This window comes from Anoplophora glabripennis, unplaced genomic scaffold, assembly GCF_000390285.2.
Source record: "Anoplophora glabripennis isolate ALB-LARVAE unplaced genomic scaffold, Agla_2.0 scaffold1, whole genome shotgun sequence".
Taxonomy (NCBI): Eukaryota; Metazoa; Arthropoda; class Insecta; order Coleoptera; family Cerambycidae; genus Anoplophora; species Anoplophora glabripennis.
The window spans coordinates 2,695,633-2,709,513 of record NW_019417028.1 but is presented as its reverse complement, the minus strand read 5'-3'; the positions used below and the strand labels follow the sequence as shown (position 1 = coordinate 2,709,513).

Sequence of the window (13,881 nt, the reverse complement as noted above, 5' to 3'; positions counted from 1 at the left end):
AGAAACGACTTAAAATCCAGAGTAACTAACAATCTAACTTCTGTTTTAATTATTTCAACTGCAGAAAAGAATTTAGCGTCTTGATCTAGATTTTAACATAACATGACTGTAATGTAGAAATCACTACAATTACGTGATTTCTAGATACCTCAAACCTACCTACAATTTTCAGGCATGTCATTAGGATTAACAAATTCAGACTCTGGGGTCCCTGGGAAGTAGAATGGGTGGTAGATTTGGACGATATTATATCAATGCCAAAGATCAATTGTGTGGATCTAATATTGAACATGAGACAGGTATGTAACTATCTCTTTCGAATAGCCGTATCTCGTCCAAGATTATAAATTTCGTCCCTGGTATACCTTACACATAAAAAAAATTACAGATTCTGTTTGCATCGTCTGAACCTCTGATCTTTTTACAGAATGAGGCTTCGGGTCATGTGCAACAGATAAAAATCACCGGTCAGAAGGAGATGCTCATCTGGCTTCACGAAAAAATCGAGCAGGCTATTATCCTTAGTATGGAAGACAAGTCCTGGGCGCTTACAGATAATTAATATATATTTTTGTTCCTTGTAATTAATGTATCATATTTGTGCAAATAAAACCTCTACAGTTATTACATTTAATTTCCTTTACAGCAAAGTTTAACCGTCAAATTAATGGGATAAGTATACAAAAGAATTTCTCAATTCTAAAAGGAATATAAATTAAAGACGACGTTTATTACATTTATTTATTAATAAATACGTTTCTACAAAGCAAAATAGTCATTAGAGTAATAATCGTACCCTTAAAACGTATCACAATTCAATTACGGTGGTACAAGAATCGTTTCATCGCATGTTAATTTTTTTGTGCATTTCTCGTTCTTCCATGTACAATTTGCTACTTACCAGATAATCTCTGAACAATTTGTAAAGTACGTAATAGTTAAAAAATAAAATGAAAGTCAACGACACTATATTATGCCAAAGAGTACTGCGTACCAACAGGACTAGCTGGTACAAGACCATGAACACGTGAAGAAGAAGGATGAGACTAAGCGGATCTGTCGGATTCTTGAAAATATACTGAAAACAGGTTTGGTGACTAATTTATACACCGAGCGGGCCAGTTTCGAGATTATTGGCTGGTTTCTCGTATTTAAGTCTTCACAAACAAAGATGTTTGACACAATAAAAATCGATCAGAGAATAAAAATGCTCTTTTGAAGAGAATCAAGCTCGTGACAGCCTAGCAAGTTTTTGTCTATCTCCTCGGGAAACACAAGAAACCCTTCAAAAGTATCTAAATTGGCCCACAAGAAAACAACACATTAATTTTTATATAGCGTTATTTTTGTTTAATACGATAAAACGGAAATGTCTTTTTCTCAAAGAAAACTGTCATTACAAAAACAAATTGGAGGAATTACAGTAAAAAAAGGCTCTGTTAAAAATGTATCACCCTGAAAATGATTTTAAACAGTAATCAGTAACATTTTGTTGATCCTCAAAAAGTGTTGAATACGATGGATTTAAAAACTATTTATATACTACATACTTACATAGAACCGTTTCAGACCCACATTTCCAGGCTCGCTGCTGTTGCAATCGCCTTGGGCTCTCCAAATGTCCCTTCCGTACCTAACAAGCGCGCCGTACGGCCATAAAACATCGTCCTTCCAAGTATTATTCACGAGCAACATGGTCCGTCCCGTTTCTAGTTTCTCCCAAGTTCCCAAATGCAAGGCTGATCGGTGCAGTATATCACAGTAACGCAGGGAGAGAATGTGGATGGTCAGTGACACAAATCCACTTATAAAAATAAACATCACGTGCTGAGTCGCCCAAAACGTGTCATAGTGAAGGGCAGACTAAAAAGAAAAAAGGGGGTCTATAAAAAAAATTATTCCGATAATGTAAATAGTCGTACCTGTGCAAAACAGCAAGGAATGAATCCAGCGTAGTAGGCGTTTAAAATGGCACTGAACAGGATCTGCTTCATTCGGTTATTAAAGTTTGTTTTAAGGTTCTCCACTTCCCTCCTGATATCGTTAGCATTACAACTACAAGCATGAAGCGGAGGCGGTGCCCGTGTAGTGCAATTCACTAGTTCGAAAAATGGACATACGTTGAAGCCAAAAAGAATTATGTAAATGAAGACGCTGAAAATTTGTTGTTGAGTTCGATATATCCGTTCGTGACAATTTTATACTTACGGGTAACACAAGTACAGTATGTTCACAACTGGATGGTTCTGCATAACGAAATACGCACATATTGAAAGGGTCACACATATACTGCCAAAGAAAAATGACCTAGAAATTAAACGTCAGTTACAGAGTTGCCAAAATAAATAAGCAATCTTGCATTGGTGGACTTACATTAAGTAAAACTGCCCAGTCTCTTGTCCTTTACTTGAAATAAACCTGCTTAACAATTTGCAGCCAAGCATGTAAATCAGTCTCCGAGATAATACAATGACAACGAATATAACTAAGTATTTGTCAATTAAATAAAAGTTCTAAAACAAACAACTTTAAGCTATAATCGTTAATAGATTAACAACCATACTTACCAGAGCATGGTTGGTGTATGAATGTGGAAGCCACCAAACAGACCGGTATAAGTGGAGATACTGCAGTCCAGCCGATATAACCGTGAAAAAGCACATAAGAAATTCGAAAAAGAAATCATCGTCAACTGGAGTGCTTGGAAACGGAAAATGTTTAGGAGCTGCTGGCTGCTCTAAGGCTGGGAGAGTCGGAACAGCAGCTCCAAGAGGGGCATATCTTTGGCCACAAGGTTCATTTGCAAAATTAGAGATTACAGGAGGTGTAATAGTGTTCGTACGCACTGTGCGCGCTATTCTTCTGGTACCACTAGGCATTCTAAACTAAAGTAATCAATTTTATAATGTCAAAATTAATATTTTTTTATGGCATTATAAATTTGTTACAAATTTACAAAGAAAAGTTCAAGTTTCGCTGCTTTTATAACCTCACAATTTAATAAACAAAACATCAAATTCCAAAATAAACTGACTTCTTCCACTTCTTCTTTTTCAAGCTATCGGCCTCTATCCAAAATATATTTTTGTATTTCTGCAGAAAAATATATACGTTTATGTACTATATAAAATTAAATTGGCCATTATTGAACCAATTTTTTTATTAAAGTTAATACCAAACCAAGGATATTTTAAACACTCTTGAGTTTATATACCTATATAGGTACCCATTTTCTGTTTTAATTTGTGGTTATTTTCCCCCTTCCAAAAAGTAAACAGTAAACAAACATAAGAAGGGTGACAAAATAAGTGACAGCCGTTTTGTGTTGCTAGTTGCTACAAATTACAAGTAACAATTAAGCGGCGTTAGTTTACTTCACTGTTCCATAAAAATTCTTAAATCCATATCACTTATCTATATAGTGCCTACTTCTACAAATATATTGTGAAATATAATCAGCAAAGATGGGGGAAAGAAAAGGTGTAAATAAATATTACCCCCCTGATTATGACCCAAAAGTTGGGGGGTTGAATAAGTTTCTGGGCACCCATGCCTTGAGAGAAAGAGCCCGGAAAATAGATAAGGGCATAATCATCATCCGCTTTGAAATGCCCTACAATATTTGGTGCGAAGGGTGTAAAAATCATATCGGTATGGGTGTCAGGTACAATGCAGAGAAAACTAAAGTTGGAATGTACTATACTACTCCGATTTATGAATTTAAGATGAAATGCCATCTTTGCGACAATCACTTTGTTATTCGTGCTGATCCAGCAGTAAGTACAAACATGTATATATATTTTAGCAACGAGTTATAATCATTAATTTGTTTAGAATTTGGATTACGTTATACAGTCGGGTGCAAGGAGACAGGAAAATAGATGGGACCCGACTCAAAATGAACAGATTGTACCTGAAACCAAGGAAACCCAGAAAAGACTATTTGACGATTCCATGTATAAACTTGAACATGGTAGTGAGGATAAAAACTTAGCCGATAGTTCGAAACCAAGGCTTGCGCAACTGTTTAATCGAAATGAAGACCTTTGGGCGGATTCTTACACTGCGAATCAAAAATTGAGGGCGGAATTCAGAGTAAGTATGGAACAGTTTTTTTCCAAAATTTTGTTAAGCATACATAATGTTCTATTGATAACGATGTCTTTTTTTACAGAAAAGGAATAACGAATTAAAAGATACAGTTGCTCGTGATAACAAACTTTTAAAAAAATCGAGTTTGGCTATTCCGTTATTGGCAGAAAGGGAGGAAGATAAGAAAATGGCTTCTTTGCTTAGTATGAAGCTAAAACCTTCAAAGAGTATTTTAGAAAACACAGAATCCGTTAGGAATAAAATAATTTCACAGTCATCTCTACCTACCTGTAATTTTTCAAGGAGTAAAGAAGAAAAAGCCGTTCGAATATTAAGCAAGTCCAAATCGGACTTGGGAATTGTCCATAAAAGAAATTCTACAGATATTAGTTCGAATGCGAGTGAGAAAAAGCCTAAGTTGAGCGTTTCTTTGGTAGGAGATTACGGCACGAGTAGTGAATCCGACTGATTTGTTTTTTTACGTACCTGACTAGTTTGTGAGTATATTATGAAATTTACCTGTTTCTAAAATAAATTAAGGAATATACCTCAGGTATCCTGTCCCACGTGATGTAAATATGGGTTTTGTAGGTTGGGATTGGTTACATAAACATGGTACAAATAATGTCATTTTATTGTTTCTTAGAAATGAAAAAAGATTCGAGTTTAATTTGTTTTTTTAGTTTTTTTTCTATTGGAAGAAATTATAATAAGTGAAATATTTTGTCGTTGCATTCTACAATTAAAATAACGGCTATTTTGGAAATTAATATTTAAAAACTAAATTTTAAATTTATATCAGTGGCGTCTTAGACTGAGGAGGTTGTGTATAAATATTGTTTTCGAGTAAATTTTATTTGAAAATTACGTTACACTGAAATAATTAAGTAAAATGGAATTTTTGAATGTTTTTAAACGCTCTGAAAAAAATTAACAGTTTATTCGACAAAAAGCTATAAAAGCTTTTGAAATTAATCATTATGAATAATAATTTACAATATAAATACAGTGAAAATCGGTTATAACGACCTCTATGGGACCGTTTGTTTACGGTTGTTATAACCGATAAAGGTAATAAGCAATTACATTTATTTTAAATTTTTTTATAGAAAAAATGAAAAATTTAAGCACTCTGTATCTCGGAAACGAAGCATACATGGACCTGCGTTTATATGAACTTTTTTTCATAAAATAACTTCGGCAACCACCCGATAAAATATTTCGAACTTATTTACAAACACTTTGTATGTGATTTTTCTTCTTTATGAAACACTTTTCTCTTCGACATCGTGATAGAAAGTAGTAATTAATACATATAAAATAACTGTATGCATAGATAAGTCATAATTTGTCCCAAACTGGTGTCAAAAGTGTGGATGCCGGCGGGGCGGGCGGAAGAGCGGTGCATTTGTTTTAAAGCCGTATTGGTCGTTATAACCGACAGATTCAATGGTAAATGTATATAAAAACGCATCGCTAAATCCGAAATGTCGTTGTAAACGGTGTTGAAGTAAGTGATGTTTTTTTTGAATACAGTATTTCTATAGGATTAAATCGGGACTTCCAGATTCCGTCGTTATATCCAATATGTCACATAAAGCAATGTCGTTACAAGCAATTTTCACTGTACTGACTGTTTAGGGAAATAGACAATATCTTTTTTTATTTTGTAATTGGAGAATGAAAAACAATTTAGTTAGGTACGTCTCGTCAAATGTTGTCTTCTAGTAATCCTATTTTACTGGTTTTCCTTAACTTTAGTTTTGTAAGTAGCTATTATTCTAAATTTTAGAAATATTAGAATAATGGCACTAATATCAAACCTATTTTATACAACACTGTTATCATCAAATTCAATAAATTTTCACACAAAATTTCTAAATATAATGAAAAATTAATAAAAAATTTAAAACTTTTGGGTGAAAAAGTGTGAATGTCCTTGCATAAAAAATTCCCCAACTTGAGACGCCTCTGAGTAAAATATAAAAATTATTTTCCCCTTGCTAGACTCAAATCCTAATAGTAATGTTCAATTTCCAATTTCAATTTTTTATCTAGAATGGTTTTGAAGATATCTAGAAAAAAAGAGCAACTTTCAGACTTCAACTTTTGAGACTAGCCTCCTAGATTCACATAGATTTTGTATTATTTTTAATTATAGAATGCCCTGGTAAGATGCTGGCTAATTTGAACGCCCTCGCCCTGTATAATTACTATTAATTATACTACCAAAATATTAATATGGAATAATGCATTGCTTTATTTCTAATGTTTATTATATCACATTTTTATAAAAGTAAATGATTTTTTTTTAAGTTCTGCGTGTAGCAGTATTTTGAATGTTACAGGGAAGTTAAAAAACTATTTCGATTGCCACTATATATTGAAAATATATTTGTATCTCAAATACATTACATTTTTTTTGTTATTGCAGTTATAAAAAATATACATGTTTAAAAATCAATTATACTTTTTAATAATTAAAATGCAGCAATTCCAGTTATAGCCCTTCCTAATGTTAGAGCATGAATATCATGGGTACCTGAAACAAATTTTCATAAAATTACATTTAAGGAGGTTTATCTGATATGGAAATGACAAACAAATATTAATAAAAAAATTAACATAAGCTTATTAATATGAAGAAAATCCTCAAAAAAAAATTATGACTAGTTTAGATACCTAAGAGACGAGATATTAATAAAATAATTTTTTACGATTTAGTACAGTCTTATGAGAATGCAGATTTTTTTTGGTCTTTCCACTTAGAATGCGCAACAATTAATGAACAGTTTCCACAGCAACTTGTATAAATAGGAATCTGATATCTAAGGAACCGTATGATAGCTCCTAGAAATCGATGAAGTACCTCATCAGTAAGATACATAATTTATAATAATTCTCCTTCAAACTGTTGTCGCTGACTAACTTAACCTCCATTATGCGTGATAGCGGTTCTCGACGTAGCGTATTATTTGAAATTCGCAGGTGTGACATATGATGTATATTTCCAGCTTAGGCATCCAAACAAACAGAATGATCGAACGCTAGTGAGCGAACGCCAAACAGAGCGCGCCAGCCAAGTGCAACGTTGCCAAATCTAAAGGCTTACTACTTTAGTCACTAGCGAATCTACAGAAACTCTCATTTGACCTTAGACGTACCCGATAAACCTCCTTAAATCTTATTTTTTTAAGTAGAGTGGATCAGTTTCAACACTTGCTGCTAGGGCTGCTCATATCTTCTTATGAGATGGGCAGAAAATAACTAAGGTATTCTAATTTGGATTTTTTGAGAAAAATTGCAAAATTACATTTCGAAAACTACATCACATCTCAATTTGATAAAATATAGGTCATTTTTTATTTTTGACTGTTTTTTTGTAATACCGAATAATTTTCTATTTGCAATTTTTTTATTTTTGTAGAGGTTTTAATTTTTACATAGAATGTGACATGTATGACATTTATACAAAAAAAAACATACATTATAAATTATTTTGTTTTTGTAGCTCAATTGTTCGATAATACAATGCCGCGATTTTGTTTTTTTAAACGATAAAATAATTATTGATTTATAAAAAAACAATTTTGGCATTTATAATTTCAAAAATAGTCTGAATAAATATCATGTATGAAAAATAGAAAAATATGAGTAGGGCGTCCCATTAAAAAATAAATAAATAAAAGCAAAAAAAATTAATATAAAACATGTTTACAAAAATGCGATTGCCAACGACCAAAGATGAAATATGCCTTTAAATAACATCAAGATGGGATGCGGTTTCCTACTTTTTCCCTATCTCTTCAGCAGATATGACAAACCTCTGAAAATATTGAAACTGGTGCTGTACAAATGACTATTACCTTCATAAGTATTAACGGATTCTAAATTCATAACATGTCTGATAACATGATATTCATCCTGAATGCCATTCCCTCCCAACATATCCCTTGCGTTTCGTGCTATTTCTAAAGCTTTTCCACAGTTGTTTCTCTTTAGTAGTGAAATCATTTCTGGTGTGTGCCTAAAAGTAGTTTTAGTTTTTTTTTTAAGTTTTATTAATGAATGAACTAATTATTTTCTATTCACACAGCAGAAAATCCATTTACAGACACTTAAAAACATTTGAAAAGTAAATACATGTATGACGTATAAATAATTTATGTCATAAAATTAAACAGCAAATGAATACATTTTCTTGTTACGAATTGTAATTTTTTTAATTAGATAACATGGAAATTGCAATCCTATTTTGCCAGTTCAAGTACTGCTCTTCGTAAAAACACATTGAAGTAAACATGCGAACAAATAACTTAACCTCACTATTTATTTGTTGGTACTTCAGACTTCATGATATTGGCTAAAGATAATCTTTTTGTGCCATTGCAAGATATAAAAAAAATATAGTAGGCACTTACAAATTTTCGTCTTTTAGCCTTCCAACTTGCAAACACCCAAGTAATCCTAATGAAATTTCAGTGATCATATCAGCCAACTTTTTCTGAATCAGTTGATTTGCTGCGAGTGGTTTCTTAAACTGCATTCTTTCCAAAGTATAGTTCCTCGATATCTCTAAACAACTTTCAGCAGCACCTAGTGACCCCCAAGCTATCCCATACCTTGCGTCATTCAGACACTGAAAGGGTCCCTTGAGTCCTTCCGCGTTAGGCAACAGATGATCTTCTGGTACTTTAACATTATCCATTAAGATCATACCTGTGGGGGAAGCTCTTAAAGAAAATTTCCCTTTTATTACTGGGGTTTCTAGACCCTTTCCGTGCTCTTTCCTGTTAATTATGAAACCTCTAACCTTTGAATCATCACATTTTGCCCATATTATAAGAACATCTGCTATCGGTGAGCTGGTTATCCTAAAATGTCATTTTGGTATCATTTTATATTAAGTTCTTAGAAAATTGTCAACTACAGAAAAAGTTTATAGATCAAACAATGGATAATATCACTCGAAAAAGTTAAAGTCAAAAATTAAGTTCAATTTTCACAGTTTGGGACACCCTCACAAAAATTTAGAAATTATGATTATGAATATCGAATTTAGTACATTTTCTCTTATTTTGAATCATAAAATGCACAGGTAAGATATTGCAGGTTCATTTCGGTACACCCTGTATAAATACAAGCAATCACATATAAAAATGAAATCAATACAAACTTTGTTTCAACTTTGAACTTTGAATTTCACAATAACAAAGTTTTAACTTAACCTTAAAACTAGTGATGGGACTACTCGAATGAAAATTATCGATTATATCGATTATGAAAATCTCTCGAGATATCTCGAGTGGTCATATAGAATCATTCGATTATTCGGATACGAATGACAGTGGCCACAGCGTTACTAATACCTGCACTACTCGAGCGAGTGCGCAGATGTTTCGATTGTTCCANATACTATAATTGTTATTCCTAATCTGAAATGCACATCCATGAAATAACGTTAATGTATAGATGGTTATTAAATCAAAATGGGTTTACCTTTTCACAAATATCTATTCCCACGTAAATGTATCGTCAAAAAGGAAGTTAATAAAGATCTATACAGTACAATATAGAATATGCATATCTACGATTAAAGTTATTTGGATCCTCGATTACTATTTTTTTATTATCAATTTTAAATATTTACTTTGTATTTTTTGCAAAGTTAATCCATTATCAATTTTTTTTATTTACAACTTATACCTATCCAAACCTCTAAAAAAACGAAGTAGTGACTAGGTACGATGGTACGAAACAGAAAATAAATAAACAAAGATAGAAATATTAACTTAATATCCAAACCAACCCACAAGTCCGGTTTGATGGTTAGGCAAACTCTGCCAAACCGGGTTAACTACATTTCTCGCCAAAACGTCAAACCTCAACAAACTATAGTTAACCGGGTTAGCGGTTTTCTCGCCAAAAAACCCTTAAAGTTTTAACTTAACCTTAAAACTCTTTCGGCGCATTGGCGCGGTCGTTTAAATTTTTGTTATTTCCGGAAATTTTCATAGGCTTCTAAGAAAGAACATTATACCTAGGAATAAATGGAACATTCTAGAAGCATCATGAAACAAATAAGTAAACAAATGTATAAACAAAGCACACTAGAGTAACTTTCACTACTGTATTAATAAAGCATTGATAAATTCTACAATTTTTTTTTGCCAGTAATAACATATATTCTTTGTTATACCTCCAGAATGTGCTCTTGTGAGTGATAAACATTTTTACTTACCATGTCTTATTACCATTTAGGACATAGGTCTTAGAAGACGCATCATATTTTGCCCGTGTTTCCATAGAGCTAGGATCACTGCCATGGTTAGGTTCTGTTAAGCCGAAACATCCAATAATTTGCCCCTTCGCTAAAAAATTGTTTTTCTAAATAAATTAGGTGGGATAGCAAGTTATCTAGGAAAGCAAGGTAAGTTCTTTTATGATATCTTGAACCGTAAATACTGTTTAACAGTAATCACCCTATCTTGGTAAAAATGTTCTTAATGGGCTAGACCGGTAAACATTTTTACCGATACATACCAAACCTTTCACTGACAATAAGGCCTGTTTGTTACCCATTGTTATGAACACACAGTTGTCCAAAAATGCAGCTAGATTTTTCCCTAATGGTGACAAAAAGTTAACGAAAAGGTATCAGTTTATTCTCTCCTATCTTTTGAATGAAAAGAACTTTAGGAAAACATAAAGCGTACACATTTTTACCATTTACATCAGCAAGATTAAGCATGTTCTATTAGAAAATGGTGTATATTTGGTTTACGTTACCTATTAACATGTGGTTTTGAATTTACATGGTTCTCTAGAGCTGTGTTTTTAAAAACTTGCTAACGTTCATCATGAGTTCATCAGCCAGTATATATTTACATATAAATTTGTTACTTACCTAAAAGAGGGAGATATTGCTGCTTTTGTTCAGGGCTTCCATATTTATATATGGCTCCCATGGCTAAAGAAGACTGTACGCTAATAGCTGATCTGTAAGCACTGTCGATTCGTTCAACTTCTCTAGTAAGCAATCCATATGCAACATTTGATACTCCAGAACAGCCGTATTCCTTTATCGTGCATCCAAGAATTCCTAATTGGCCCACTTCCGTCATAATTTCCTTATGGAACACTAGAAAAATATGTAGGTATAGGAAATTACATAGCATATGTAATTACTTATTTGCGCTTATGTTTTACTAAATCGATAAATAATCTTTGGTGAAATATTTATACACATACGTGACATAAAGACTAGAAAATATGATATTCCCCTGAACTATTTACATAAGTCAACTTTAAAATATTTACCTTCATTTCGATTTGCTTCGATTACTCTTGGAAGGAGTTTCTGCTGGCAGTATCCTCTAAATTGGTCTCTAATTAATTTTTCTTCCTCTTTTAACTGAGATTCCAAGTTCAACGGATCCTGCCAGTTAAATGCAACTGAAAGTAAAGAAATGTACTTGTCAATCACAAATACAAGTGAGAATCCTATTATATCTTGATGCTGCACTTTGTGCATTGTGATTATCTAAAACCATATCGCTTCTTAGTTGAATCACTGCATTAAATAGACCTTTTGTTATCATGTTCTTTATCCATTTGTTTAATTTTTTAACGCCAAAACTTTTTTAATTCACTCTCTAGGTAGTCAACATATTCAATATATAAGACCTTAAAACTGAGTGTACGAAAACGATCTTTTACTGTTATTAGATGTTCGAAAAATATATGTGAGTATATAAACTTTTATTGTAACAAATGTTCGGCCGTCACCGCTGGGCGCAGGGGAGCTCCGATCGGTGTGATTATGGTGTCGTTGTGTAGGTTGGACCTTTCTGCGTCGAATAGAGGTGGTCCGGGCATTCTATAATTACAAGAGTGGCAATGGCCAGGAAAATGGAGAGCCTNAAGACTGTACGCTAATAGCTGATCTGTAAGCACTGTCGATTCGTTCAACTTCTCTAGTAAGCAATCCATATGCAACATTTGATACTCCAGAACAGCCGTATTCCTTTATCGTGCATCCAAGAATTCCTAATTGGCCCACTTCCGTCATAATTTCCTTATGGAACACTAGAAAAATATGTAGGTATAGGAAATTACATAGCATATGTAATTACTTATTTGCGCTTATGTTTTACTAAATCGATAAATAATCTTTGGTGAAATATTTATACACATACGTGACATAAAGACTAGAAAATATGATATTCCCCTGAACTATTTACATAAGTCAACTTTAAAATATTTACCTTCATTTCGATTTGCTTCGATTACTCTTGGAAGGAGTTTCTGCTGGCAGTATCCTCTAAATTGGTCTCTAATTAATTTTTCTTCCTCTTTTAACTGAGATTCCAAGTTCAACGGATCCTGCCAGTTAAATGCAACTGAAAGTAAAGAAATGTACTTGTCAATCACAAATACAAGTGAGAATCCTATTATATCTTGATGCTGCACTTTGTGCATTGTGATTATCTAAAACCATATCGCTTCTTAGTTGAATCACTGCATTAAATAGACCTTTTGTTATCATGTTCTTTATCCATTTGTTTAATTTTTTAACGCCAAAACTTTTTTAATTCACTCTCTAGGTAGTCAACATATTCAATATATAAGACCTTAAAACTGAGTGTACGAAAACGATCTTTTACTGTTATTAGATGTTCGAAAAATATATGTGAGTATATAAACTTTTATTGTAACAAATGTTCGGCCGTCACCGCTGGGCGCAGGGGAGCTCCGATCGGTGTGATTATGGTGTCGTTGTGTAGGTTGGACCTTTCTGCGTCGAATAGAGGTGGTCCGGGCATTCTATAATTACAAGAGTGGCAATGGCCAGGAAAATGGAGAGCCTATACATTTCGGCTATTTTTATAAGACTTGATACGACAACGAACGTTGAACTCGGTTGTCGTACTTTTTTTAACACTGTATATTGAAATTTAAATTTAATGCGATTACTCTAAGCATTTTTTAAAAATATTAATTTAAGAAATTCAAAGTAAAAACAGCAAGTAATATGCAGATACGCTGATTTACTAACAAAGTAAGCTATTTTACCAAATAAAGGGACATAAATTATATTTAATTAAAATTTGAGTTTATCATTAATTTCGAAATTAATGTTTCTTTATGAATTTAACAAATACACAGGGTTCAAGATTGAATATTTATTTATTTAGACAGGCTGCGTAAATAAACCTAGTTTATGTTGTCAAATTTTTAAACATTTTTCATTTTCGGGTTCAGGCAACCCTAACTCCTTGCTACGACCCTGTTCTGTAGATAATAATTCTAGGTTATGTATATAATTACCTTAAACTTACCGCGGTCAGATTTCTTCGCCGAAAATAAACCTAAATTTATCATTAAGGATCTACACTAAAAATTTAATATACTTTGTTCTATAGAACTTCTTATAAGAAGGATACATTTAAAGCCATTTTTATTATTCTTTGTTATTCCAAATATCACAGATTTCGCATTATTCAGGGCCATCCTTGCAATCTGCAAAAGAAACACTAAATATATATTTTGAATATATAACAATTTCGTATAGATTTATCTATTACTACGGTTACAGTTCAATAATATAAACTCTGGATTACGTCGATATTAACCTCTGGTTGATTATCAATCGACATATTGAAATTTATTGAACGAATTACCTAATACTTATGTAATTTGTATACTTACGAGCAAATTATAACATGTATTTTGATAACAATCATGTACATCTACAGTATCTATGATTTTTGACCATTTACTTTAAGA

The 13,881-nt window shown here is 32.6% G+C and overlaps 4 protein-coding genes across 4 annotated transcripts in view; 2 read left to right on the top strand and 2 right to left on the bottom strand.

The window, feature by feature from the left end:
• LOC108909494 (vacuolar protein sorting-associated protein 13C-like) overlaps nt 1-605 on the top strand; it is a 33,440-nt gene extending 32,835 nt beyond the window's left edge. The window contains exons 32-33 of the mRNA XM_018713889.1: nt 173-299; nt 428-605. Of these exons, the coding sequence (XP_018569405.1) occupies nt 173-299; nt 428-562 (262 nt within the window). The 3' untranslated portion in view covers nt 563-605. The remainder of the gene's footprint in view (nt 1-172; nt 300-427) is intronic.
• A 132-nt stretch (nt 606-737) lies between these two features.
• On the bottom strand, nt 738-3,035 carry LOC108907829 (transmembrane protein 39A). Its single transcript, XM_018711684.1, has 6 exons — nt 2,568-3,035; nt 2,374-2,513; nt 2,209-2,307; nt 1,923-2,154; nt 1,555-1,863; nt 738-1,078 (listed from the first exon to the last, which is right to left on the bottom strand). Exons 1-6 carry the CDS (start codon nt 2,877-2,879, stop codon nt 842-844), a joined length of 1,329 nt encoding a protein of 442 aa, XP_018567200.1. The 5' UTR covers nt 2,880-3,035; the 3' UTR covers nt 738-841.
• Nucleotides 3,036-3,307: 272 nt separating this feature from the next.
• On the top strand, nt 3,308-5,235 carry LOC108909649 (coiled-coil domain-containing protein 130 homolog). The gene is made up of 3 exons (XM_018714077.2): nt 3,308-3,776; nt 3,835-4,095; nt 4,175-5,235. The coding sequence occupies exons 1-3, from the start codon at nt 3,465-3,467 to the stop codon at nt 4,559-4,561; spliced, it is 960 nt and encodes a 319-aa protein (XP_018569593.1). The 5' UTR covers nt 3,308-3,464; the 3' UTR covers nt 4,562-5,235.
• Nucleotides 5,236-5,296: 61 nt separating this feature from the next.
• On the bottom strand, nt 5,297-13,752 carry LOC108916498 (glutaryl-CoA dehydrogenase, mitochondrial). The gene is made up of 9 exons (XM_023455844.1): nt 13,728-13,752; nt 13,539-13,614; nt 13,434-13,463; nt 12,360-12,494; nt 11,000-11,233; nt 10,334-10,463; nt 8,514-8,966; nt 7,959-8,119; nt 5,297-6,634 (listed from the first exon to the last, which is right to left on the bottom strand). The coding sequence occupies exons 1-9, from the start codon at nt 13,749-13,751 to the stop codon at nt 6,573-6,575; spliced, it is 1,305 nt and encodes a 434-aa protein (XP_023311612.1). The 5' UTR covers nt 13,752; the 3' UTR covers nt 5,297-6,572.
• Between the last annotated feature and the right edge of the window lie 129 nt (nt 13,753-13,881).